This window comes from Carassius gibelio, chromosome A11, assembly GCF_023724105.1.
Source record: "Carassius gibelio isolate Cgi1373 ecotype wild population from Czech Republic chromosome A11, carGib1.2-hapl.c, whole genome shotgun sequence".
Lineage (NCBI taxonomy): Eukaryota > Metazoa > Chordata > Actinopteri > Cypriniformes > Cyprinidae > Carassius > Carassius gibelio.
The window spans coordinates 25,662,851-25,685,197 of NC_068381.1; the positions used below are offsets into that span (position 1 = coordinate 25,662,851).

Below are 22,347 nucleotides of genomic sequence, written 5' to 3' on the forward strand. Positions count from 1 at the left end.
TGTGACATCAAAACCACATGGCATTGCACCCTTCAAAGTAGTAAAGCGGTTACAGAGTAGCGATGAAATTGTTCTTTCTAGAATCAACTGGCCCACCAGCCTGCATTTTGTGAGACGAATGGCAATACCAAAGCATGTCCGTGTCTCCCCTAGACATCGGAATGGGTGTGCAGAATGTGCCTTTTTTTGGAAAAAATAGAAGAATGCCTAGAGAGTTGCCTTTTCTTTTGGACTTTGGAGAAAAAAAACACAACAACAAAATAAGCCGGAGAAAAACAAGCACAGAGCGAGCCAGCCAGGAGTCGAACCTAGAATCTTCTGATCCGTAGTCAGACGCGTTATCCATTGCGCCACTGGCCCACCATTAGTAAAGACCCCCGATTGTTACAGACTTGTTGGTTTTCGATGTGACGGTGGCAAGCATTGATGTCTGCTCATTCTCACCTTGTTATCAGGAGAACAGACTACCAGCCCTCCAGCCCACCAGCCCACCAGCCCAGCAGCCCACCATCCCTCCCTGGTGGTCTAGTGGTTAGGATTCGGCGGTCTCACCGCCGCGGCCAGGGTTCGATTCCCGGTCAGGGAAAGCTCTTTTGCCTTCCAATTGTGGACTGCGAATTCAAGCTCTGCTGACAGCTGTGAGAAAGCCAGCTCCAAGCCAAAACATTGGTGGGAACATGAAAAAAACACCTCATTCGAGCCGGAGTTGAACCAGCGACCTAAGGATGGCCAACACTCCAACCTACAGTCCTCCGCTCTACCAGCTGAGCTATCGAAGGGGCTAAGGGCTAGTCAGAACCTCGACATATCAGGGTTCTGTAGCTCTACTGCTGGCCAAAAAGTCACTTCTGGTGCAGGAAGATTTGCTGGATTTTTGAGGAGGGAAGCAAAAAGGAGCATGCATTCCCATACTGGGAGTTGAACCCGGGCCGCCTGGGTGAAAACCAGGAATCCTAACCGCTAGACCATATGGGATTTGGACACTTTAAACTGGCCATGGGCTTCTGGCGCACTTTCCATACATGTGGTCAGCGTGGGCGCAGGACCTTGTAGTGGCCTGTTGCTTTAGTTCTGTGACTGTAACAATGTGATGATAATTTGGCAAAACAAGAATTATCCAAAAGGACGGTTTTCTGAATTATATAGTGTTGTATGCATTCAGGGAATCTGTTTTTTCACTCAACCCGGGGGTTCAGTGTATTTGGGCAGATTTCTGTGATTGCAGAATTGATTCCTCAAACTGGTAATTAAGCTCTTGTCCAAGTGAAAATACTCGTGTCATCCATTTGAAAACACACACGGCAACCTTTATCTAGAGGAAAAACTGGAGTCAACCCCTGGCTGCGTACGAGAAAACCAGGAATCCTAACTGCTAGACCATATGGGAACTGGCCAGCTTTAACTGGCCACAAGCTTGTGGGCCACTTTCCATAAATGTGGCCAGTGTGGGCGCAGGGTTTTGTAGTGGCCTGTTGCTTTTGGTGTGTGACTGTAACAATGTGATAATAATTTGGCAATACAAGAATCATCCGAAGGGACGGTTTACTGAAATATATAGTGTTGCATGCATTCAAGGGACATGTTTGTTGACTCACACATGGTTCAGTTTTTTGGCCAGAATCCTGTGATTGCTGAATTTATACCTCGAACTGGTAATTAAGGTCTTGTCCAGGTGAAAATACTTGTGTCATGCATCTGAAAACACACATGGCAACCGTTATCTAGAGGAAAAACTGCCTATCGTCGGTCTGTCAAGGTACAAAACTGACATGTTGTGAGGTTAATAATGAAAGTGAGACCAATTTTTAATATGCTGATTATTCGCTCGTTCAGTTTAATGCAGATTACAAATTATTCTCAATGTCCAGGCGGCAATTAGTGATAAGGCTTCAAAATGGCAAGCCTGTGACATCAAAACCACATGGCATTGCACCCTTCAAAGTAGTAAAGCGGTTACAGAGTAGCGATGAAATTGTTCATTCTAGAATCAACTGGCCCACCAGCCAGCATTTTGTGAGATGAATGGCAATACCAAAGCATGTCCGTGTCTCCCCTAGACATCGGAATGGGTGTGCAGAATGTGCCTTTTTTTGGAAAAAATAGAAGAATGCCTAGAGAGTTGCCTTTTCTTTTGGACTTTGGAGAAAAAAAACACAACAACAAAATAAGCCGGAGAAAAACAAGCACAGAGCAAGCCAGCCAGGAGTCGAACCTAGAATCTTCTGATCCGTAGTCAGACGCGTTATCCATTGCGCCACTGGCCCACCATTAGTAAAGACCCCCGATTGTTACAGACTTGTTGGTTTTCGATGTGACGGTGGCAAGCATTGATGTCTGCTCATTCTCACCTTGTTATCAGGAGAACAGACTACCAGCCCTCCAGCCCACCAGCCCACCAGCCCACCAGCCCACGAGCCCTCCAGCTCTCCTGCCCACCAGCCCACGAGCCCTCCAGCCCACCATCCATCCCTGGTGGTCTAGTGGTTAGGATTCGGCGCTCTCACCGCCGCGGCCCGGGTTCGATTCCCGGTCAGGGAAAGCTCTTTTGCCTTCCAATTGTGGACTGCGAATTCAAGCTCTGCTGACAGCTGTGAGAAAGCCAGCTCCAAGCCAAAACATTGGTGGGAACATGAAAAAAACACCTCCTTCGAGCCGGAGTTGAACCAGCGACCTAAGGATGGCCAACACTCCAACCTACAGTCCTCCGCTCTACCAGCTGAGCTATCGAAGGGGCTAAGGGCTAGTCAGAACCTCGACATATCAGGGTTCTGTAGCTCTACTGCTGGCCAAAAAGTAAAAAAAAAAAAACCAGGAATCCTAACTGCTAGACCATATGGGAACTGGCCAGCTTTAACTGGCCACAAGCTTGTGGGCCACTTTCCATAAATGTGGCCAGTGTGGGCGCAGGGTTTTGTAGTGGCATGTTGCTTTTGGTGTGTGACTGTAACAATGTGATAATAATTTGGCAATACAAGAATCATCCGAAGGGACGGTTTACTGAAATATATAGTGTTGCATGCATTCAAGGGACATGTTTGTTGACTCACACAAGGTTCAGTTTTTTGGCCAGAATCCTGTGATTGCTGAATTTATACCTCGAACTGGTAATTAAGGTCTTGTCCAGGTGAAAATACTTGTGTCATGTCCAGGTGGCAATTAGTGATAAGGCTTCAAAATGGCAAGCCTGTGACATCAAAACCACATGGCATTGCACCCTTCAAAGTAGTAAAGCGGTTACAGAGTAGCGATGAAATTGTTCATTCTAGAATCAACTGGCCCACCAGCCTGCATTTTGTGAGACGAATGGCAATACCAAAGCATGTCCGTGTCTCCCCTAGACATCGGAATGGGTGTGCAGAATGTGCCTTTTTTTGGAAAAAATAGAAGAATGCCTAGAGAGTTGCCTTTTGTTTTGGACTTTGGAGAAAAAAAACACAACAACAAAATAAGCCGGAGAAAAACAAGCACAGAGCGAGCCAGCCAGGAGTCGAACCTAGAATCTTCTGATCCGTAGTCAGACGCGTTATCCATTGCGCCACTGGCCCACCATTGGTAAGGAAACCCGATTGTTACAGACTTGTTGGTTTTCGATGTGACGGTGGCAAGCATTGATGTCTGCTCATTCTCACCTTGTTATCAGGAGAACAGACTACCAGCCCTCCAGCCCACCAGCCCACCAGCCCACGAGCCCTCCAGCCCTCCTGCCCACCAGCCCACGAGCCCTCCAGCCCACGAGCCCTCCAGCCCACCATCCCTCCCTGGTGGTCTAGTGGTTAGGATTCGGCGCTCTCGCCGCCGCGGCCCGGGTTCGATTCCCGGTCAGGGAAAGCTCTTTTGCCTTCCAATTGTGGACTGCGAATTCAAGCTCTGCTGACAGCTGTGAGAAAGCAATCTCCAAGCCAAAACATTGGTGGGAACATGAAAAAAACACCTCCTTCGAGCCGGAGTTGAACCAGCGACCTAAGGATGGCCAACACTCCAACCTACAGTCCTCCGCTCTACCAGCTGAGCTATCGAAGGGGCTAAGGGCTAGTCAGAACCTCGACATATCAGGGTTCTGTAGCTCTACTGCTGGCCAAAAAGTCACTTCTGGTGCAGGAAGATTTGCTGGATCAGAACCTCGACATATCAGGGTTCTGTAGCTCTACTGCTGGCCAAAAAGTCACTTCTGGTGCAGGAAGATTTGCTGGATTTTTGAGGAGGGAAGCAAAAAGGAGCATGCATTCCCATACCGGGAGTTGAAGCCGGGCCGCCTGGGTGAAAACCAGGAATCCTAACCGCTAGACCATATGGGATTTGGACACTTTAAACTGGCCATGGGCTTCTGGCGCACTTTCCATACATGTGGTCAGCGTGGGTGCAGGACCTTGTAGTGGCCTGTTGCTTTAGTTCTGTGACTGTAACAATGTGATAATAATTTGGCAAAACAAGAATTATCCAAAATGACGGTTTTCTGAATTATATAGTGTTGTATGCATTCAGGGAATCTGTTTTTTCACTCAACCCGGGGGTTCAGTGTATTTGGGCAGATTCCTGTGATTGCAGAATTGATTCCTCAAACTGGTAATTAAGCTCTTGTCCAAGTGAAAATACTCGTGTCATCCATTTGAAAACACACACGGCAACCTTTATCTAGAGGAAAAACTGGAGTCAACCCCTGGCTGCGTACGAGAAAACCAGGAATCCTAACTGCTAGACCATATGGGAACTGGCCAGCTTTAACTGGCCACAAGCTTGTGGGCCACTTTCCATAAATGTGGCCAGTGTGGGCGCAGGGTTTTGTAGTGGCCTGTTGCTTTTGGTGTGTGACTGTAACAATGTGATAATAATTTGGCAATACAAGAATCATCCGAAGGGACGGTTTACTGAAATATATAGTGTTGCATGCATTCAAGGGACATGTTTGTTGACTCACACATGGTTCAGTTTTTTTGGCCAGAATCCTGTGATTGCTGAATTTATACCTCGAACTGGTAATTAAGGTCTTGTCCAGGTGAAAATACTTGTGTCATGCATCTGAAAACACACATGGCAACCGTTATCTAGAGGAAAAACTGCCTATCGTCGGTCTGTCAAGGTACAAAACTGACATGTTGTGAGGTTAATAATGAAAGTGAGACCAATTTTTAATATGCTGATTATTCGCTCGTTCAGTTTAATGCAGATTACAAATTATTCTCAATGTCCAGGTGGCAATTAGTGATAAGGCTTCAAAATGGCAAGCCTGTGACATCAAAACCACATGGCATTGCACCCTTCAAAGTAGTAAAGCGGTTACAGAGTAGCGATGAAATTGTTCATTCTAGAATCAACTGGCCCACCAGCCAGCATTTTGTGAGATGAATGGCAATACCAAAGCATGTCCGTGTCTCCCCTAGACATCGGAATGGGTGTGCAGAATGTGCCTTTTTTTGGAAAAAATAGAAGAATGCCTAGAGAGTTGCCTTTTCTTTTGGACTTTGGAGAAAAAAAACACAACAACAAAATAAGCCGGAGAAAAACAAGCACAGAGCGAGCCAGCCAGGAGTCGAACCTAGAATCTTCTGATCCGTAGTCAGACGCGTTATCCATTGCGCCACTGGCCCACCATTAGTAAAGACCCCCGATTGTTACAGACTTGTTGGTTTTCGATGTGACGGTGGCAAGCATTGATGTCTGCTCATTCTCACCTTGTTATCAGGAGAACAGACTACCAGCCCTCCAGCCCACCAGCCCACCAGCCCAGGAGCCCTCCAGCCCTCCTGCCCACCAGCCCACCAGCCCTCCAGCCCACCATCCATCCCTGGTGGTCTAGTGGTTAGGATTCGGCGCTCTCACCGCCGCGGCCCGGGTTCGATTCCCGGTCAGGGAAAGCTCTTTTGCCTTCCAATTGTGGACTGCGAATTCAAGCTCTGCTGACAGCTGTGAGAAAGCCAGCTCCAAGCCAAAACATTGGTGGGAACATGAAAAAAACACCTCCTTCGAGCCGGAGTTGAACCAGCGACCTAAGGATGGCCAACACTCCAACCTACAGTCCTCCGCTCTACCAGCTGAGCTATCGAAGGGTCTAAGGGCTAGTCAGAACCTCGACATATCAGGGTTCTGTAGCTCTACTGCTGGCCAAAAAGTCAAAAAAAAAAAAAACCAGGAATCCTAACCGCTAGACCATATGGGATCTGGACACTTTAAACTGGCCATGGGCTTCTGGCGCACTTTCCATACATGTGGTCAGCGTGGGCGCAGGACCTAGTAGTGGCCTGTTGCTTTAGTTCTGTGACTGTAACAATGTGATAATAATTTGGCAAAACAAGAATTATCCAAAAGGACGGTTTTCTGAATTATATAGTGTTGTATGCATTCAGGGAATCTGTTTTTTCACTCAACCCGGGGGTTCAGTGTATTTGGGCAGATTCCTGTGATTGCAGAATTGATTCCTCAAACTGGTAATTAAGCTCTTGTCCAAGTGAAAATACTCGTGTCATCCATTTGAAAACACACACGGCAACCTTTATCTAGAGGAAAAACTGGAGTCAACCCCTGGCTGCGTACAAGAAAACCAGGAATCCTAACTGCTAGACCATATGGGAACTGGCCAGCTTTAACTGGCCACAAGCTTGTGGGCCACTTTCCATAAATGTGGCCAGTGTGGGCGCAGGGTTTTGTAGTGGCCTGTTGCTTTTGGTGTGTGACTGTAACAATGTGATAATAATTTGGCAATACAAGAATCATCCGAAGGGACGGTTTACTGAAATATATAGTGTTGCATGCATTCAAGGGACATGTTTGTTGACTCGCACATGGTTCAGTTTTTTGGCCAGAATCCTGTGATTGCTGAATTTATACCTCGAACTGGTAATTAAGGTATTGTCCAGGTGAAAATACTTGTGTCATGCATCTGAAAACACACATGGCAACCGTTATCTAGAGGAAAAACTGCCTATCGTCGGTCTGTCAAGGTACAAAACTGACATGTTGTGAGGTTAATAATGAAAGTGAGACCAATTTTTAATCCGCAAAATTGCTGATTATTCGCTCGTTCAGTTTAATGCAGATTACAAATTATTCTCAATGTCCAGGTGGCAATTAGTGATAAGGCTTCAAAATGGCAAGCCTGTGACATCAAAACCACATGGCATTGCACCCTTCAAAGTAGTAAAGCGGTTACAGAGTAGCGATGAAATTGTTCTTTCTAGAATCAACTGGCCCACCAGCCTGCATTTTGTGAGACGAATGGCAATACCAAAGCATGTCCGTGTCTCCCCTAGACATCGGAATGGGTGTGCAGAATGTGCCTTTTTTTGGAAAAAATAGAAGAATGCCTAGAGAGTTGCCTTTTCTTTTGGACTTTGGAGAAAAAAAACACAACAACAAAATAAGCCGGAGAAAAACAAGCACAGAGCGAGCCAGCCAGGAGTCGAACCTAGAATCTTCTGATCCGTAGTCAGACGCGTTATCCATTGCGCCACTGGCCCACCAATAGTAAAGACCCCCGATTGTTACAGACTTGTTGGTTTTCGATGTGACGGTGGCAAGCATTGATGTCTGCTCATTCTCACCTTGTTATCAGGAGAACAGACTACCAGCCCTCCAGCCCACCAGCCCACCAGCCCACGAGCCCTCCAGCCCTCCTGCCCACCAGCCCACGAGCCCTCCAGGCCACCATCCATCCCTGGTGGTCTAGTGGTTAGGATTCGGCGCTCTCACCGCCGCGGCCCGGGTTCGATTCCCGGTCAGGGAAAGCTCTTTTGCCTTCCAATTGTAGACTGCGAATTCAAGCTCTGCTGACAGCTGTGAGAAAGCCAGCTCCAAGCCAAAACATTGGTGGGAACATGAAAAAAACACCTCCTTCGAGCCGGAGTTGAACCAGCGACCTAAGGATTGCCAACACTCCAACCTACAGTCCTCCGCTCTACCAGCTGAGCTATCGAAGGGGCTAAGGGCTAGTCAGAACCTCGACATATCAGGGTTCTGTAGCTCTACTGCTGGCCAAAAAGTCACTTCTGGTGCAGGAAGATTTGCTGGATCAGAACCTCGACATATCAGGGTTCTGTAGCTCTACTGCTGGCCAAAAAGTCACTTCTGGTGCAGGAAGATTTGCTGGATTTTTGAGGAGGGAAGCAAAAAGGAGCATGCATTCCCATACCGGGAGTTGAACCCGGGCCGCCTGGGTGAAAACCAGGAATCCTAACCGCTAGACCATATGGGATTTGGACACTTTAAACTGGCCATGGGCTTCTGGCGCACTTTCCATACATGTGGTCAGCGTGGGCGCAGGACCTTGTAGTGGCCTGTTGCTTTAGTTCTGTGACTGTAACAATGTGATAATAATTTGGCAAAACAAGAATTATCCAAAAGGACGGTTTTCTGAATTATATAGTGTTGTATGCATTCAGGGAATCTGTTTTTTCACTCAACCCGGGGGTTCAGTGTATTTGGGCAGATTCCTGTGATTGCAGAATTGATTCCTCAAACTGGTAATTAAGCTCTTGTCCAAGTGAAAATACTCGTGTCATCCATTTGAAAACACACACGGCAACCTTTATCTAGAGGAAAAACTGGAGTCAACCCCTGGCTGCGTACAAGAAAACCAGGAATCCTAACTGCTAGACCATATGGGAACTGGCCAGCTTTAACTGGCCACAAGCTTGTGGGCCACTTTCCATAAATGTGGCCAGTGTGGGCGCAGGGTCTTGTAGTGGCCTGTTGCTTTTGGTGTGTGACTGTAACAATGTGATAATAATTTGGCAATACAAGAATCATCCGAAGGGACGGTTTACTGAAATATATAGTGTTGCATGCATTCAAGGGACATGTTTGTTGACTCACACATGGTTCAGTTTTTTGGCCAGAATCCTGTGATTGCTGAATTTATACCTCGAACTGGTAATTAAGGTCTTGTCCAGGTGAAAATACTTGTGTCATGCATCTGAAAACACACATGGCAACCGTTATCTAGAGGAAAAACTGCCTATCGTCGGTCTGTCAAGGTACAAAACTGACATGTTGTGAGGTTAATAATGAAAGTGAGACCAATTTTTAATATGCTGATTATTCGCTCGTTCAGTTTAATGCAGATTACAAATTATTCTCAATGTCCAGGTGGCAATTAGTGATAAGGCTTCAAAATGGCAAGCCTGTGACATCAAAACCACATGGCATTGCACCCTTCAAAGTAGTAAAGCGGTTACAGAGTAGCGATGAAATTGTTCTTTCTAGAATCAACTGGCCCACCAGCCTGCATTTTGTGAGACGAATGGCAATACCAAAGCATGTCCGTGTCTCCCCTAGACATCGGAATGGGTGTGCAGAATGTGCCTTTTTTTGGAAAAAATAGAAGAATGCCTAGAGAGTTGCCTTTTCTTTTGGACTTTGGAGAAAAAAAACACAACAACAAAATAAGCCGGAGAAAAACAAGCACAGAGCGAGCCAGCCAGGAGTCGAACCTAGAATCTTCTGATCCGTAGTCAGACGCGTTATCCATTGCGCCACTGGCCCACCATTAGTAAAGACCCCCGATTGTTACAGACTTGTTGGTTTTCGATGTGACGGTGGCAAGCATTGATGTCTGCTCATTCTCACCTTGTTATCAGGAGAACAGACTACCAGCCCTCCAGCCCACCAGCCCACCAGCCCACGAGCCCTCCAGCCCACCATCCATCCCTGGTGGTCTAGTGGTTAGGATTCGGCGCTCTCACCGCCGCGGCCCGGGTTCGATTCCCGGTCAGGGAAAGCTCTTTTGCCTTCCAATTGTGGACTGCGAATTCAAGCTCTGCTGACAGCTGTGAGAAAGCCAGCTCCAAGCCAAAACATTGGTGGGAACATGAAAAAAACACCTCCTTCGAGCCGGAGTTGAACCAGCGACCTAAGGATGGCCAACACTCCAACCTACAGTCCTCCGCTCTACCAGCTGAGCTATCGAAGGGGCTAAGGGCTAGTCAGAACCTCGACATATCAGGGTTCTGTAGCTCTACTGCTGGCCAAAAAGTCACTTCTGGTGCAGGAAGATTTGCTGGATCAGGACCTCGACATATCAGGGTTCTGTAGCTCTACTGCTGGCCAAAAAGTCACTTCTGGTGCAGGAAGATTTGCTGGATTTTTGAGGAGGGAAGCAAAAAGGAGCATGCATTCCCATACCGGGAGTTGAACCCAGGCCGCCTGGGTGAAAACCAGGAATCCTAACCGCTAGACCATATGGGATTTGGACACTTTAAACTGGCCATGGGCTTCTGGCGCACTTTCCATACATGTGGTCAGCGTGGGCGCAGGACCTTGTAGTGGCCTGTTGCTTTAGTTCTGTGACTGTAACAATGTGATAATAATTTGGCAAAACAAGAATTATCCAAAAGGACGGTTTTCTGAATTATATAGTGTTGTATGCATTCAGGGAATCTGTTTTTTCACTCAACCCGGGGGTTCAGTGTATTTGGGCAGATTCCTGTGATTGCAGAATTGATTCCTCAAACTGGTAATTAAGCTCTTGTCCAAGTGAAAATACTCGTGTCATCCATTTGAAAACACACACGGCAACCTTTATCTAGAGGAAAAACTGGAGTCAACCCCTGGCTGCGTACGAGAAAACCAGGAATCCTAACTGCTAGACCATATGGGAACTGGCCAGCTTTAACTGGCCACAAGCTTGTGGGCCACTTTCCATAAATGTGGCCAGTGTGGGCGCAGGGTTTTGTAGTGGCCTGTTGCTTTTGGTGTGTGACTGTAACAATGTGATAATAATTTGGCAATACAAGAATCATCCGAAGGGACGGTTTACTGAAATATATAGTGTTGCATGCATTCAAGGGACATGTTTGTTGACTCACACATGGTTCAGTTTTTTGGCCAGAATCCTGTGATTGCTGAATTTATACCTCGAACTGGTAATTAAGGTCTTGTCCAGGTGAAAATACTTGTGTCATGCATCTGAAAACACACATGGCAACCGTTATCTAGAGGAAAAACTGCCTATCGTCGGTCTGTCAAGGTACAAAACTGACATGTTGTGAGGTTAATAATGAAAGTGAGACCAATTTTTAATATGCTGATTATTCGCTCGTTCAGTTTAATGCAGATTACAAATTATTCTCAATGTCCAGGCGGCAATTAGTGATAAGGCTTCAAAATGGCAAGCCTGTGACATCAAAACCACATGGCATTGCACCCTTCAAAGTAGTAAAGCGGCTACAGAGTAGCGATGAAATTGTTCATTCTAGAATCAACTGGCCCACCAGCCAGCATTTTGTGAGATGAATGGCAATACCAAAGCATGTCCGTGTCTCCCCTAGACATCGGAATGGGTGTGCAGAATGTGCCTTTTTTTGGAAAAAATAGAAGAATGCCTAGAGAGTTGCCTTTTCTTTTGGACTTTGGAGAAAAAAAACACAACAACAAAATAAGCCGGAGAAAAACAAGCACAGAGCAAGCCAGCCAGGAGTCGAACCTAGAATCTTCTGATCCGTAGTCAGACGCGTTATCCATTGCGCCACTGGCCCACCATTAGTAAAGACCCCCGATTGTTACAGACTTGTTGGTTTTCGATGTGACGGTGGCAAGCATTGATGTCTGCTCATTCTCACCTTGTTATCAGGAGAACAGACTACCAGCCCTGCAGCCCACCAGCCCACCAGCCCACGAGCCCTCCAGCCCTCCTGCCCACCAGCCCACGAGCCCTCCAGCCCACCATCCATCCCTGGTGGTCTAGTGGTTAGGATTCGGCGCTCTCACCGCCGCGGCCCGGGTTCGATTCCCGGTCAGGGAAAGCTCTTTTGCCTTCCAATTGTGGACTGCGAATTCAAGCTCTGCTGACAGCTGTGAGAAAGCCAGCTCCAAGCCAAAACATTGGTGGGAACATGAAAAAAACACCTCCTTCGAGCCGGAGTTGAACCAGCGACCTAAGGATGGCCAACACTCCAACCTACAGTCCTCCGCTCTACCAGCTCCGCCAAAGCTGGGGAACAATTGTCTGTATAAGAAGGGGGGGAAGAGGGGAGAGAGAGGAAGAGAAGCGCGAGAAATTCAGGAAATCGTAGGTTCGAATCCACGCTGTCACATAAAGTTATGCGTGTATTTGTTAAAAATCGTAAATCGATTGTTTCGTGTCCAAGTTTGATTTTAAAAGTAATGTATTTGAATTTAATTATTGTTTCATTTCTAAGATTGATTTTGACAGTAATGTTTTTGATTTAATAATTCTTTCGTTTCTAAGATTGATTTTTATTTTATTCTCATTATCATTAGTCAAAGTGCATTTATTAAGGCAATCATTTCCTGTGGCAGTAGGGACAAAATAACCTCCTTATTACGGCATTCACACTTTATTGTATCATATTACTTACTGCAAAGCTACACGTGACACTGAATTTAACTGTAAACTGAATGTCATTACATTCAATAAAACAAATAAATACAACACACCAGTCAAAGAGAAATATATTTATTAACTATATACATATTTAAAAAAATGTAGGAAAAGTACTAAATTCAATATAAAATTAAGAATTTTAAGTGCACACGCTATATAAAATAAGTACAAAAAAATATATAAATATATACATCAAAATCTACACATTTTGGTATTTTACTTTATACTGCTTCCTCTACACATAAACCTTTCTATAATAATAATAATAATAGTTTAACTTTATTTAATATGTATATATATTTCCATATGTATTATAGTGTATTCACATACATACCCACATGTTTATAATAATAATAATAATAATAATAATAATACAAGATAAAAAAAAGTGCACAGTATAACTCTTTAACATTAAATATGGCTGGAAGATAAAAAACAGAACAGATCCAACCAAGAGAACAAAATGAATGTATCACACATAAATAAATGAGTTATCTTCTCATAATCTGTAACCACTGCTCCTTTGTAATTGTTTCTTTATTAGGGCAATATATTTTGCCTTTGTACTGGCTATGGCCAGTTTCTTGAGTACGAAATTGGCCACACTTTCTGCACGAATTTGCTTTTACAGTGCGATTGTACGATCGTTTGGTTGGAGTGGCTGTGTCATTTGCAGGTGGCTCAGAGGAAATTGCTCCAGGGTTAATGGTGGAAAATGGGGCTGGGCAGGGCACCAGAAACATCTGAGACACAACAGGGGCAGTGGGTGTGTCAGGAACCAATGGGTGTGGTGCTGTCGGCCTGGGACAAATTGTCCTTAGCTGGCTGGACGTGGCTGAACGCTGAGGGTGTACGGCTGATGGCCAGATTGAAGTTGCTGTGGCAGATGTACAGGTAGCTGAGGGCGCAATCTTTCTAAACTTTGTCTTTGCCTGTCCAGCTGTGTCTGGTGGCATCTGGTAGGTATGCAACTGGTGGCTATATTGTGGAGGCACAACAGGCTGTACTCGTGCTGGAGGCAAAACATCCAAAGCCACTGGACGTGCCTCTGGAAGGTCCAGCCCTTGCAACAGCAAGGAGACCTCCTGACCCTTTAAACGGTTATTGTGCCATGTCGTAAGGGTCCTCTGATTTACCTCAACTAGCTGAAGGGTTGTGTCACTCATCACCGTTCCATTGCTCAGGATTAGCTGCCGAATTTTTCTGTAATCACGAAGAATGAGATCCCATCTAGACAGACATTCTGTCCGCTGTTTCTTGGGGCTTCGGTGGATGTTACATAACCTTATGAAAATCATTTCAACAAGGCGACAGCAATTAGGCCACTGTGCTGGAGAGCCGCTAGAACCCAAAACACACCTTTTTGTGCTGTCGACACCAGGAGTGAAGACAGCTTTCTTTTTTGGGGACCTAAAACGTCCTGTAAGTAGCCTGTCTTGATGACGAGCAGCATACACCACCCTGTCTTTATCAAATTTGTCCAGGTTCTGCCACAGACCCACAATGGTCGCAACTTGTTGGTTGGTAAGTGTGAGGCTTGTCTGTGTGCGCAGCTCCACCAGACACTCTGCCAACGCATCCACCCGGTCCATTCCAGGAATGCAGTGTTCGTCAACAGCCTGGAAATATATAACTGTTGGTTAGGTATTTACATGCTGTTAAGTAAGTTTACTGCTTAATGGCAGATAACTAAATGAGTGACAATTCGTATAGAAAAGGAAATTTTACCATTGCTGAGGGCACTGGTGTATCTAAAGGATCCTGGACACTGGGTACTGGTGCAGCTGAAGGAGCCCGGACTCTGAGCAGTGGTGGAGCCTGGACACTGGGCAGTGGTGGAGTCTGGACACTGGGCAGTGGTGCAGCTACACTGGGCACTGGTGCAGCTGAAGGAGCCCGGACTCTGAGCAGTGGTGGAGCCTGGACACTGGGCAGTGGTGGAGTCTGGACACTGGGCAGTGGTGCAGCTACACTGGGCACTGGTGCAGCTGAAGGAGCCCGGACTCTGAGCAGTGGTGGAGCCTGGACACTGGGCAGTGGTGGAGTCTGGACACTGGGCAGTGGTGCAGCTACACTGGGCACTGGTGCAGCTGAAGGAGCCCGGACTCTGAGCAGTGGTGGAGCCTGGACACTGGGCAGTGGTGGAGTCTGGACACTGGGCAGTGGTGGAGTCTGGACACTGGGCAGTGGTGCAGCTACACTGGGCACTGGTGCAGCTGAAGGAGCCCGGACTCTGAGCAGTGGTGGAGCCTGGACACTGGGCAGTGGTGGAGTCTGGACACTGGGCAGTGGTGCAGCTACACTGGGCACTGGTGCAGCTGAAGGAGCCCGGACTCTGAGCAGTGGTGGAGCCTGGACACTGGGCACTGGTGCAGCTGAAGGAGCCCGGACTCTGAACAATGGTGGAGCCTGGACACTGAGCAGTGATGCAGCTACACTGGGCACTGGTGCAGTTGAAGGAGCCCGGACTCTGAGCAGTGGTGGAGCCTGGACACTGGGCAGTGGTGGAGTCTGGACACTGGGCAGTGGTGGAGTCTGGACACTGGGCAGTGGTGGAGTCTGGACACTGGGCAATGGTGGAGTCTGGACACTGGGCAGTGGTGGAGTCTGGACACTGGGCAGTGGTGGAGTCTGGACACTGGGCAATGGTGGAGTCTGGACACTGGGCAGTGGTGGAGTCTGGACAATGGGCAGTGGTGGAATTTTGACACTGGGCAGTGGTGCAGCTGTAGGAGCCTGGACACTGGGAACTGGTGCAGCTGGTAGAACTGGTGGACCTGAAAGGACTAAGTCATCTGATGCCACAAGATTTGCCACTGTGGCTTCCTCTCCAAAGAAATCAATGAAACCCTCATCCTTTTCCACTTGCTCCTCCACATCTATCTCCTCCAGCAATTGAGAGGTCCTATCAGAGGTAGGGCACATGTCCTCCAGGGGCTGACTATTCTGCCTCAACAAGTACTGTACTCCAATGAGCTCCCCTGAGGAAATATTTGTAACAGGAAACATTTTTAATGGAAATTATGCAGAAAGGTTTATTTAGAAATGCAGTAAATATTTTGTTGTCCACTTCTGTATGAACAATATATATCTAATTCAGAGGGTATCATAAAAAGACAGGATTACTCTATATTCTACTATGTATTTTATTTTCTGCCCTGAAACCTAGAACACAGAATAATGTATAAATATTCTGGTAGTATAATTTTTCTCTGATATGTCAAAATTACATTATTATTGTCCAAAAGCACTTGTAATTTTACCAAAAACATGCTACATCATGAGCTGCATTTATCAAAATATTTTTACCTGTGTATACTGCAGGTGGAGTGAAGCTAGGGACCAATTTCCTGCCATACAACTTATTGTAGTTCTCATTGACAGAGTAAACCAGCTCCCCTGTGTAAGAGCGCAGAGTTGAACCTCCATCTGCAACAGCAGCTTCAGCCCGGTCCTGATTCCAGCGTAATAAACCTTCCAGGAGATAAATCTGGAAGTTCAGGCTGTTTGCGCTGTTCCCTAGAAAAAGAAATAGAAAGCCAAATATTGCTTTGAGAAAATGCAAAACATAAAATTTAATCTGCAAATATCTTGATAAACAGGAATTAGTGGCAAAATGTGGTATATTCTGACATGACAAACCTGGAATAAATCTGTTTAGGTGGCAGTGAAATGATTCCAGGGATGTGGAGCCTCTGGCACAACGATAAGTTTTTAGAACCACCCCACCCTTGCTTGTAGTTCCAGTTTCAGTATAGAGCGGCACATTTGGAGGGTCTTGGATACAGGTGATGTGCCGCCTCTGGACATTCCAGATGTGCTGCATTCTCACACTGTCAAGTAGAGGAACACCAAGAGCATCATTCCCCTTGCCACCCATGAGCTCTCTGATGAGCATATCAAGGAGGCGGAAAGTGGTTTCTTCTCCCCGTGTTCTCCTCCTGCAGTGCTGGAGCAGCTCAGCTTTAGTTAAATGATGGTCCAGTTCTGCCTCCGACAGAGTAGGCCAGCCCTGTTGGATGAGTTGCTCCCTTTTGGCCTGTCTCAGCAGAGTGAGATCCCCTGCATCCCACTCAAAAATACAGGATGACAGCCTTGCCATAAAAGTAGGGTACAACTGGTGGGCGTCAGTGGTGCACCCTACTGCCAGACTTCGCATAAAATGCCAAATGTCTAGGCGGACGATGACATCTGGCCAGCCGCTGAACCGCCTCTTCAATTTAGTCTCTCCCACTTTCTTGCAACAATCACAGTCCACATAAATGATAGTGGGAGGATCAACACCAGCACTCCGGTATCGCTCCATGAGCCCTGCAGCCATGAGGTCTAACCCAGCCCCTTCATTCGCAGTCAGGACACTCATCAGCACCTGACCTATCTCATTGCCCACTGAGGTAAGCCACTGTGCTGTGCCTTTCGCAGGCCCGCTCAACTTCTTGGTGATCTGAAAGAAACAATAAGCATAGCAAATAATACAACATGCATCCAAATCAGTTACACTGAAAAAAATAAAGCTCTCTTGGTCTAACAATACATTATAGATAAGGGTACAGTCAATTAAGCAGCTTATCTGACCTTCTTAGTTGAATCCATTTTTAAGATTGATCCATACGTGGATGTTATGCTGGCCTTTATGTGATCGAGCCTGTTGAGAATGTCCTGACTATATACAGTGAGGAGCCATTTGTAGCTGGGTACTGAAGCAAGTGGTGGTGGCTCCTGGAAGTGCAGCGGATGCAGGCCACGATTATCAAAAAAGGCCACACACTCTGATGTGTACCGAAGCGCACGTTTCAACCACTCCTCACTGTGGTTCTCTCTCAGCTGGCCGATGATCCTCACTGGGCCATTCCCCATGCCCCTCTCACGCAGCAAGCGAAGAACCCGAATGTCACAGGCATACCTTGGAAAAAAGCATTCATTTAAGTATCTTATTATAAGGTATCTAATTATTGTAGGAAATATTTATCAGAAAGGGTAGAACATAAGTGAAAATGACTGCAAAATAATTACTTGCGTGTGAGGATGACCCTGAATTCAGATCGATGGGCCAGGTCCAACTGCTGCAGCACAGCTTGACTCCAGGACAGATAGCTGGTTCTACACCTGGTGCAGATCAGGGTCTCTGTCACCAGGTTGTAGTATCTGTCAATGTCTAACACCTGTCGTACCCTCCTGTGCAGTCCACCACCACACAGCTGTTGCCTGGCACAGGCAGGGTTAGTACACTGGAGCCGCACCTTCCACAGCTTATATGGCATCCAGAGCAAGAGACGCTGTGAAAAAAACCTATCAGGTGTTGGAGCTTGGTGGTACAACAGGGCTGGTGGTGGGGGGTGATACCACAACTGTAGGTTTTCACGCAGCTCCAGCTTTCCCTTTGCACCAACCCTAAAAAGTGCTTCTGACACCCACTTCTGGTCTTGCTGTGGCATTGTCTGTGGCCACAGAAGGGGGAGATCTTCTGGCTGAGATGAGACCTGCTGATATTATAAAAAACACTGGTTTAAATAAAAGCTAAGAGAGCATTAAATGATGAAGACATGTATATATTTTGAATGAGATCTTACTGGGCTCCTCACAACAGTATTCTCAGAAACAGTTGATGGCGTTGCTGTTTTTTTGATGCGTTGTGAACTCTGAGGTGGAGGAAGGAAGAAGGAAGAGGAGGACTGGATGACGGGCTGATGAGGTTTGGGGGATGGAGGAGGATGAGGATCAGAGGGTGGACATGAAACTGTAGCTGAACTGGAGTGCTCTAACATCTGTGGAGTCAAACATTATGAATAATTTATTAAGGGGATTGCCATGTTTTTAATACATTAAAATTACATAGTGATAAAGTCATGATGACATTATAAAAGTCTTGATGTCTTTTAATATTAACCTGAGAGGTTTTCCTCTGGGTGCTCAAATTAGGTTTTGCTGCTGCCACATGTGAGCCTCCAAACCTTGACTTTTCAAACTAAAAAGATTTGTCATGGTTAGTGATAACAAAACCCTAACACTATAGTTAAAGGTTGAGATGTTTCAGTATCTGCAGTGATGCATGCAATAGTGTGGTCTGCTTACCATTGACAATGTCAGTTTAGGTCTCTTTGCAGGACATGACACATCGCTGACAGAGGGTGTGCTTTGGGCCGGGGTGCTCTGTGATGCTTCCCCTGTGACTGGTGGATGAACCTGTGACACATGCATAAAGTACAAAACAGTCTTCCTAATGTGATTTTAGATATAAAGACACATTGATGTTGCAAACACATCTATCTATTTATGCAACTTGAACCAGGCTAATTGAAGTTACCTTGTGAAAGCCACAAATACATGTCTGAGCTTCCTTCAGAAGAGTGGTCTGTCCCCTCATTTGCAGAGGGCACTTTTCTATCTGTGAACATGAATTATACCTCTGACACTGGATCTCAAAACAGCAATAAGTCATCATAATTATATCAATATAACATTGTATTTACATGTAATTACTTAACCATACACATAAATAAAAATACCACAATGTATTGTCAAAAAAGTTTGTTAGTTTGCCCATGAATCTAGCTGCATAACTTACCTTCTGATACATCTCATGCCATCGTTTTTGTCGGGGAGAAGGTCTATTCCCCTGTGTAGATGGCCAAACTCCTGTTTGGGCAAAAATCTCCAGACGCGCAAGCCATTCAGCATTACTCATGCCTTTGTGAGACTTAGCTGAAGCCATGTCGTTGCCTGAAACACTACATAACACGTTACACTAACTGCCATTGTAGCCTGTAGCATTTACCCTCCTGTTGTGTTCATTTCATGATAGCTAGTTGTGTTCCTGGTCCAGAACGACCGCCATATTATAGCAGATTATAAGTTCATTATAATACACATATTATCTTACATATAACATGTTGTGATTTATTTATTTATTATTTAATGCCATGTCAGCAGCAGGGGCTATATTCATGCCAAGAGGAAACATTTCAATTGCACAATTCAGTCATATATATAATGTCAAAACAATTATATAACATTTATATATATATATATATATATATATATATATATATATATATATATATATATATATATATATATATATATATATATATATATATATATATATATATATATATATATATATATATATATATGTTTGTATGTATGTGTGTATGTTTGTACAAATATAAAAAAATACATATAATAAGATTATAACAAGAATAAAAGTATAAGAACAATTACATAGAGTCTTAACAAGTTGTGATAGATCTTTCTATTATGGCTGTATGTCTCAATGACCTAGGCTCATACAACACGTTTATGAGTATAAATAAATAAATAAATATATAGCATTATGGATTAATTTGACTAAAACAAATACTCAGATTAAACATATTGTGGTCTTTCAACTGTGTCCATGTGATAAGGGCATGAACCTGAATGTATAAACTTATCCATTCACTTCTTTTGACTGGTCATAACATATGTACAAACATATAACATACGTGTAAAAGTTAAACAAAACATTAACATTTTCCAAATTTATTTTGTGTGTTCAAATGCCGCATTTGGAAAAAGCTGTGGAACCTTATTACAATTAAATAAAAAGCATTTTTTTTTTCATTGAGAAAACTTGTTAATCGGTTAAATTCGACATATTTACAGTTACGTTAGCTCCGGTCGTAATAGTATTTACACATCAGTGACAGTTGACGTTACGTAGTATCAAGCGGTAATCATAGGCTAATTTACATGGCCAATCTTGCTATTCCTAAAGAACAAAAATCCTAAACCATTTCATTCATATCAAGATATAAATAACATACATGAGCGGAATGTAAATAATTTAACGTTACCTGAGCGGAGATTACATGCAATTGGCGAGGACGTGCGTGATTGGTGTATGAGAAATAGACCTTGCCATTTCATTGGACGCGGAAAAATAGAGATCGCAACGTGATTGATTTATAAAAGATAGAAGTCGTAAGGTGATTGGTTTTTAAAAGATAGAAGTCGTAACGTGATTGGTTTTCAAAAGATAGAGGTCGTAACGTGATTGGTTTTCAAAAGATAGAGGTCATAACGTGATTGGTTTTTAAAAGATAGAAGTCGGCATACTATTGGATTAATTTTACAGACTTGTGGTTGTCAGGTACCGCCATCGAAGGGGCTAAGGGCTAGTCAGAACCTCGACATATCAGGGTTCTGTAGCTCTACTGCTGGCCAAAAAGTAAAAAAAAAAAAACCAGGAATCCTAACCGCTAGACCATATGGGATCTGGACACTTTAAACTGGCCATGGGCTTCTGGGGCACTTTCCATACATGTGGTCAGCGTGGGCGCAGGACCTTGTAGTGGCCTGTTGCTTTAGTTCTGTGACTGTAACAATATGATAATAATTTGGCAAAACAAGAATTATCCAAAAGGACGGTTTTCTGAATTATATAGTGTTGTATGCATTCAGGGAATCTGTTTTTTCACTCAACCCGGGGGTTCAGTGTATTTGGGCAGATTCCTGTGATTGCAGAATTGATTCCTCAAACTGGTAATTAAGCTCTTGTCCAAGTGAAAATACTCGTGTCATCCATTTGAAAACACACACGGCAACCTTTATCTAGAGGAAAAACTGGAGTCAACCCCTGGCTGCGTACAAGAAAACCAGGAATCCTAACTGCTAGACCATATGGGAACTGGCCAGCTTTAACTGGCCACAAGCTTGTGGGCCACTTTCCATAAATGTGGCCAGTGTGGGCGCAGGGTCTTGTAGTGGCCTGTTGCTTTTGGTGTGTGACTGTAACAATGTGATAATAATTTGGCAATACAAGAATCATCCGAAGGGACGGTTTACTGAAATATATAGTGTTGCATGCATTCAAGGGACATGTTTGTTGACTCACACATGGTTCAGTTTTTTGGCCAGAATCCTGTGATTGCTGAATTTATACCTCGAACTGGTAATTAAGGTCTTGTCCAGGTGAAAATACTTGTGTCATGCATCTGAAAACACACATGGCAACCGTTATCTAGAGGAAAAACTGCCTATCGTCGGTCTGTCAAGGTACAAAACTGACATGTTGTGAGGTTAATAATGAAAGTGAGACCAATTTTTAATATGCTGATTATTCGCTCGTTCAGTTTAATGCAGATTACAAATTATTCTCAATGTCCAGGTGGCAATTAGTGATAAGGCTTCAAAATGGCAAGCCTGTGACATCAAAACCACATGGCATTGCACCCTTCAAAGTAGTAAAGCGGTTACAGAGTAGCGATGAAATTGTTCTTTCTAGAATCAACTGGCCCACCAGCCTGCATTTTGTGAGACGAATGGCAATACCAAAGCATGTCCGTGTCTCCCCTAGACATCGGAATGGGTGTGCAGAATGTGCCTTTTTTTGGAAAAAATAGAAGAATGCCTAGAGAGTTGCCTTTTCTTTTGGACTTTGGAGAAAAAAAACACAACAACAAAATAAGCCGGAGAAAAACAAGCACAGAGCGAGCCAGCCAGGAGTCGAACCTAGAATCTTCTGATCCGTAGTCAGACGCGTTATCCATTGCGCCACTGGCCCACCATTAGTAAAGACCCCCGATTGTTACAGACTTGTTGGTTTTCGATGTGACGGTGGCAAGCATTGATGTCTGCTCATTCTCACCTTGTTATCAGGAGAACAGACTACCAGCCCTCCAGCCCACCAGCCCACCAGCCCACGAGCCCTCCAGCCCACCATCCATCCCTGGTGGTCTAGTGGTTAGGATTCGGCGCTCTCACCGCCGCGGCCCGGGTTCGATTCCCGGTCAGGGAAAGCTCTTTTGCCTTCCAATTGTGGACTGCGAATTCAAGCTCTGCTGACAGCTGTGAGAAAGCCAGCTCCAAGCCAAAACATTGGTGGGAACATGAAAAAAACACCTCCTTCGAGCCGGAGTTGAACCAGCGACCTAAGGATGGCCAACACTCCAACCTACAGTCCTCCGCTCTACCAGCTGAGCTATCGAAGGGGCTAAGGGCTAGTCAGAACCTCGACATATCAGGGTTCTGTA

The 22,347-nt window shown here is 45.1% G+C and overlaps 1 protein-coding gene and 13 non-coding genes across 14 annotated transcripts; all 14 read right to left on the bottom strand.

Moving 5' to 3' along the window:
* Positions 1–287: 287 nt before the first annotated feature.
* Positions 288–360, bottom strand: trnar-acg (transfer RNA arginine (anticodon ACG)). Its single transcript has one exon. It is a non-coding gene; the product is annotated as a tRNA-Arg (tRNA).
* Positions 361–2,643: 2,283 nt separating this feature from the next.
* Positions 2,644–2,731, bottom strand: trnay-gua (transfer RNA tyrosine (anticodon GUA)). Its single transcript is given in 2 exon segments — positions 2,644–2,679; positions 2,695–2,731. It is a non-coding gene; the product is annotated as a tRNA-Tyr (tRNA).
* Positions 2,732–3,472: 741 nt separating this feature from the next.
* trnar-acg (transfer RNA arginine (anticodon ACG)) lies at positions 3,473–3,545 on the bottom strand. Its single transcript has one exon. It is a non-coding gene; the product is annotated as a tRNA-Arg (tRNA).
* Positions 3,546–3,932: 387 nt separating this feature from the next.
* Positions 3,933–4,020, bottom strand: trnay-gua (transfer RNA tyrosine (anticodon GUA)). The gene is given in 2 exon segments: positions 3,933–3,968; positions 3,984–4,020. It is a non-coding gene; the product is annotated as a tRNA-Tyr (tRNA).
* Positions 4,021–5,512: 1,492 nt separating this feature from the next.
* trnar-acg (transfer RNA arginine (anticodon ACG)) lies at positions 5,513–5,585 on the bottom strand. Its single transcript has one exon. It is a non-coding gene; the product is annotated as a tRNA-Arg (tRNA).
* A 371-nt stretch (positions 5,586–5,956) lies between these two features.
* trnay-gua (transfer RNA tyrosine (anticodon GUA)) lies at positions 5,957–6,044 on the bottom strand. Its single transcript is given in 2 exon segments — positions 5,957–5,992; positions 6,008–6,044. It is a non-coding gene; the product is annotated as a tRNA-Tyr (tRNA).
* A 1,334-nt stretch (positions 6,045–7,378) lies between these two features.
* Positions 7,379–7,451, bottom strand: trnar-acg (transfer RNA arginine (anticodon ACG)). The gene has a single exon. It is a non-coding gene; the product is annotated as a tRNA-Arg (tRNA).
* A 371-nt stretch (positions 7,452–7,822) lies between these two features.
* On the bottom strand, positions 7,823–7,910 carry trnay-gua (transfer RNA tyrosine (anticodon GUA)). The gene is given in 2 exon segments: positions 7,823–7,858; positions 7,874–7,910. It is a non-coding gene; the product is annotated as a tRNA-Tyr (tRNA).
* Positions 7,911–8,113: 203 nt separating this feature from the next.
* Positions 8,114–8,185, bottom strand: trnae-uuc (transfer RNA glutamic acid (anticodon UUC)). Its single transcript has one exon. It is a non-coding gene; the product is annotated as a tRNA-Glu (tRNA).
* A 1,216-nt stretch (positions 8,186–9,401) lies between these two features.
* On the bottom strand, positions 9,402–9,474 carry trnar-acg (transfer RNA arginine (anticodon ACG)). The gene has a single exon. It is a non-coding gene; the product is annotated as a tRNA-Arg (tRNA).
* A 339-nt stretch (positions 9,475–9,813) lies between these two features.
* trnay-gua (transfer RNA tyrosine (anticodon GUA)) lies at positions 9,814–9,901 on the bottom strand. The gene is given in 2 exon segments: positions 9,814–9,849; positions 9,865–9,901. It is a non-coding gene; the product is annotated as a tRNA-Tyr (tRNA).
* A 2,637-nt stretch (positions 9,902–12,538) lies between these two features.
* On the bottom strand, positions 12,539–16,477 carry LOC128022736 (uncharacterized). The gene is made up of 4 exons (XM_052610538.1): positions 15,977–16,477; positions 15,644–15,853; positions 14,063–15,315; positions 12,539–13,953 (listed from the first exon to the last, which is right to left on the bottom strand). The coding sequence occupies exons 1-4, from the start codon at positions 16,434–16,436 to the stop codon at positions 12,826–12,828; spliced, it is 3,051 nt and encodes a 1,016-aa protein (XP_052466498.1). The 5' UTR covers positions 16,437–16,477; the 3' UTR covers positions 12,539–12,825.
* A 5,328-nt stretch (positions 16,478–21,805) lies between these two features.
* trnar-acg (transfer RNA arginine (anticodon ACG)) lies at positions 21,806–21,878 on the bottom strand. The gene has a single exon. It is a non-coding gene; the product is annotated as a tRNA-Arg (tRNA).
* Positions 21,879–22,217: 339 nt separating this feature from the next.
* trnay-gua (transfer RNA tyrosine (anticodon GUA)) lies at positions 22,218–22,305 on the bottom strand. Its single transcript is given in 2 exon segments — positions 22,218–22,253; positions 22,269–22,305. It is a non-coding gene; the product is annotated as a tRNA-Tyr (tRNA).
* Between the last annotated feature and the right edge of the window lie 42 nt (positions 22,306–22,347).

Coding starts and splice junctions, on each gene's coding strand:
- LOC128022736 (XM_052610538.1), bottom strand. CDS start 16,436: ATGGCAAGGCTGTCATCCTGTATTTTTGAGTGGGATGCAGGGGATCTC. Junction 15,854..15,976: donor CCTAAACAGATTTATTCCAG/GTTTGTCATGTC, acceptor TTCTTTTTCTAG/GGAACAGCGCAAACAGCCTG. Junction 15,316..15,643: donor TCCACCTGCAGTATACACAG/GTAAAAATATTT, acceptor ATATTTCCTCAG/GGGAGCTCATTGGAGTACAG.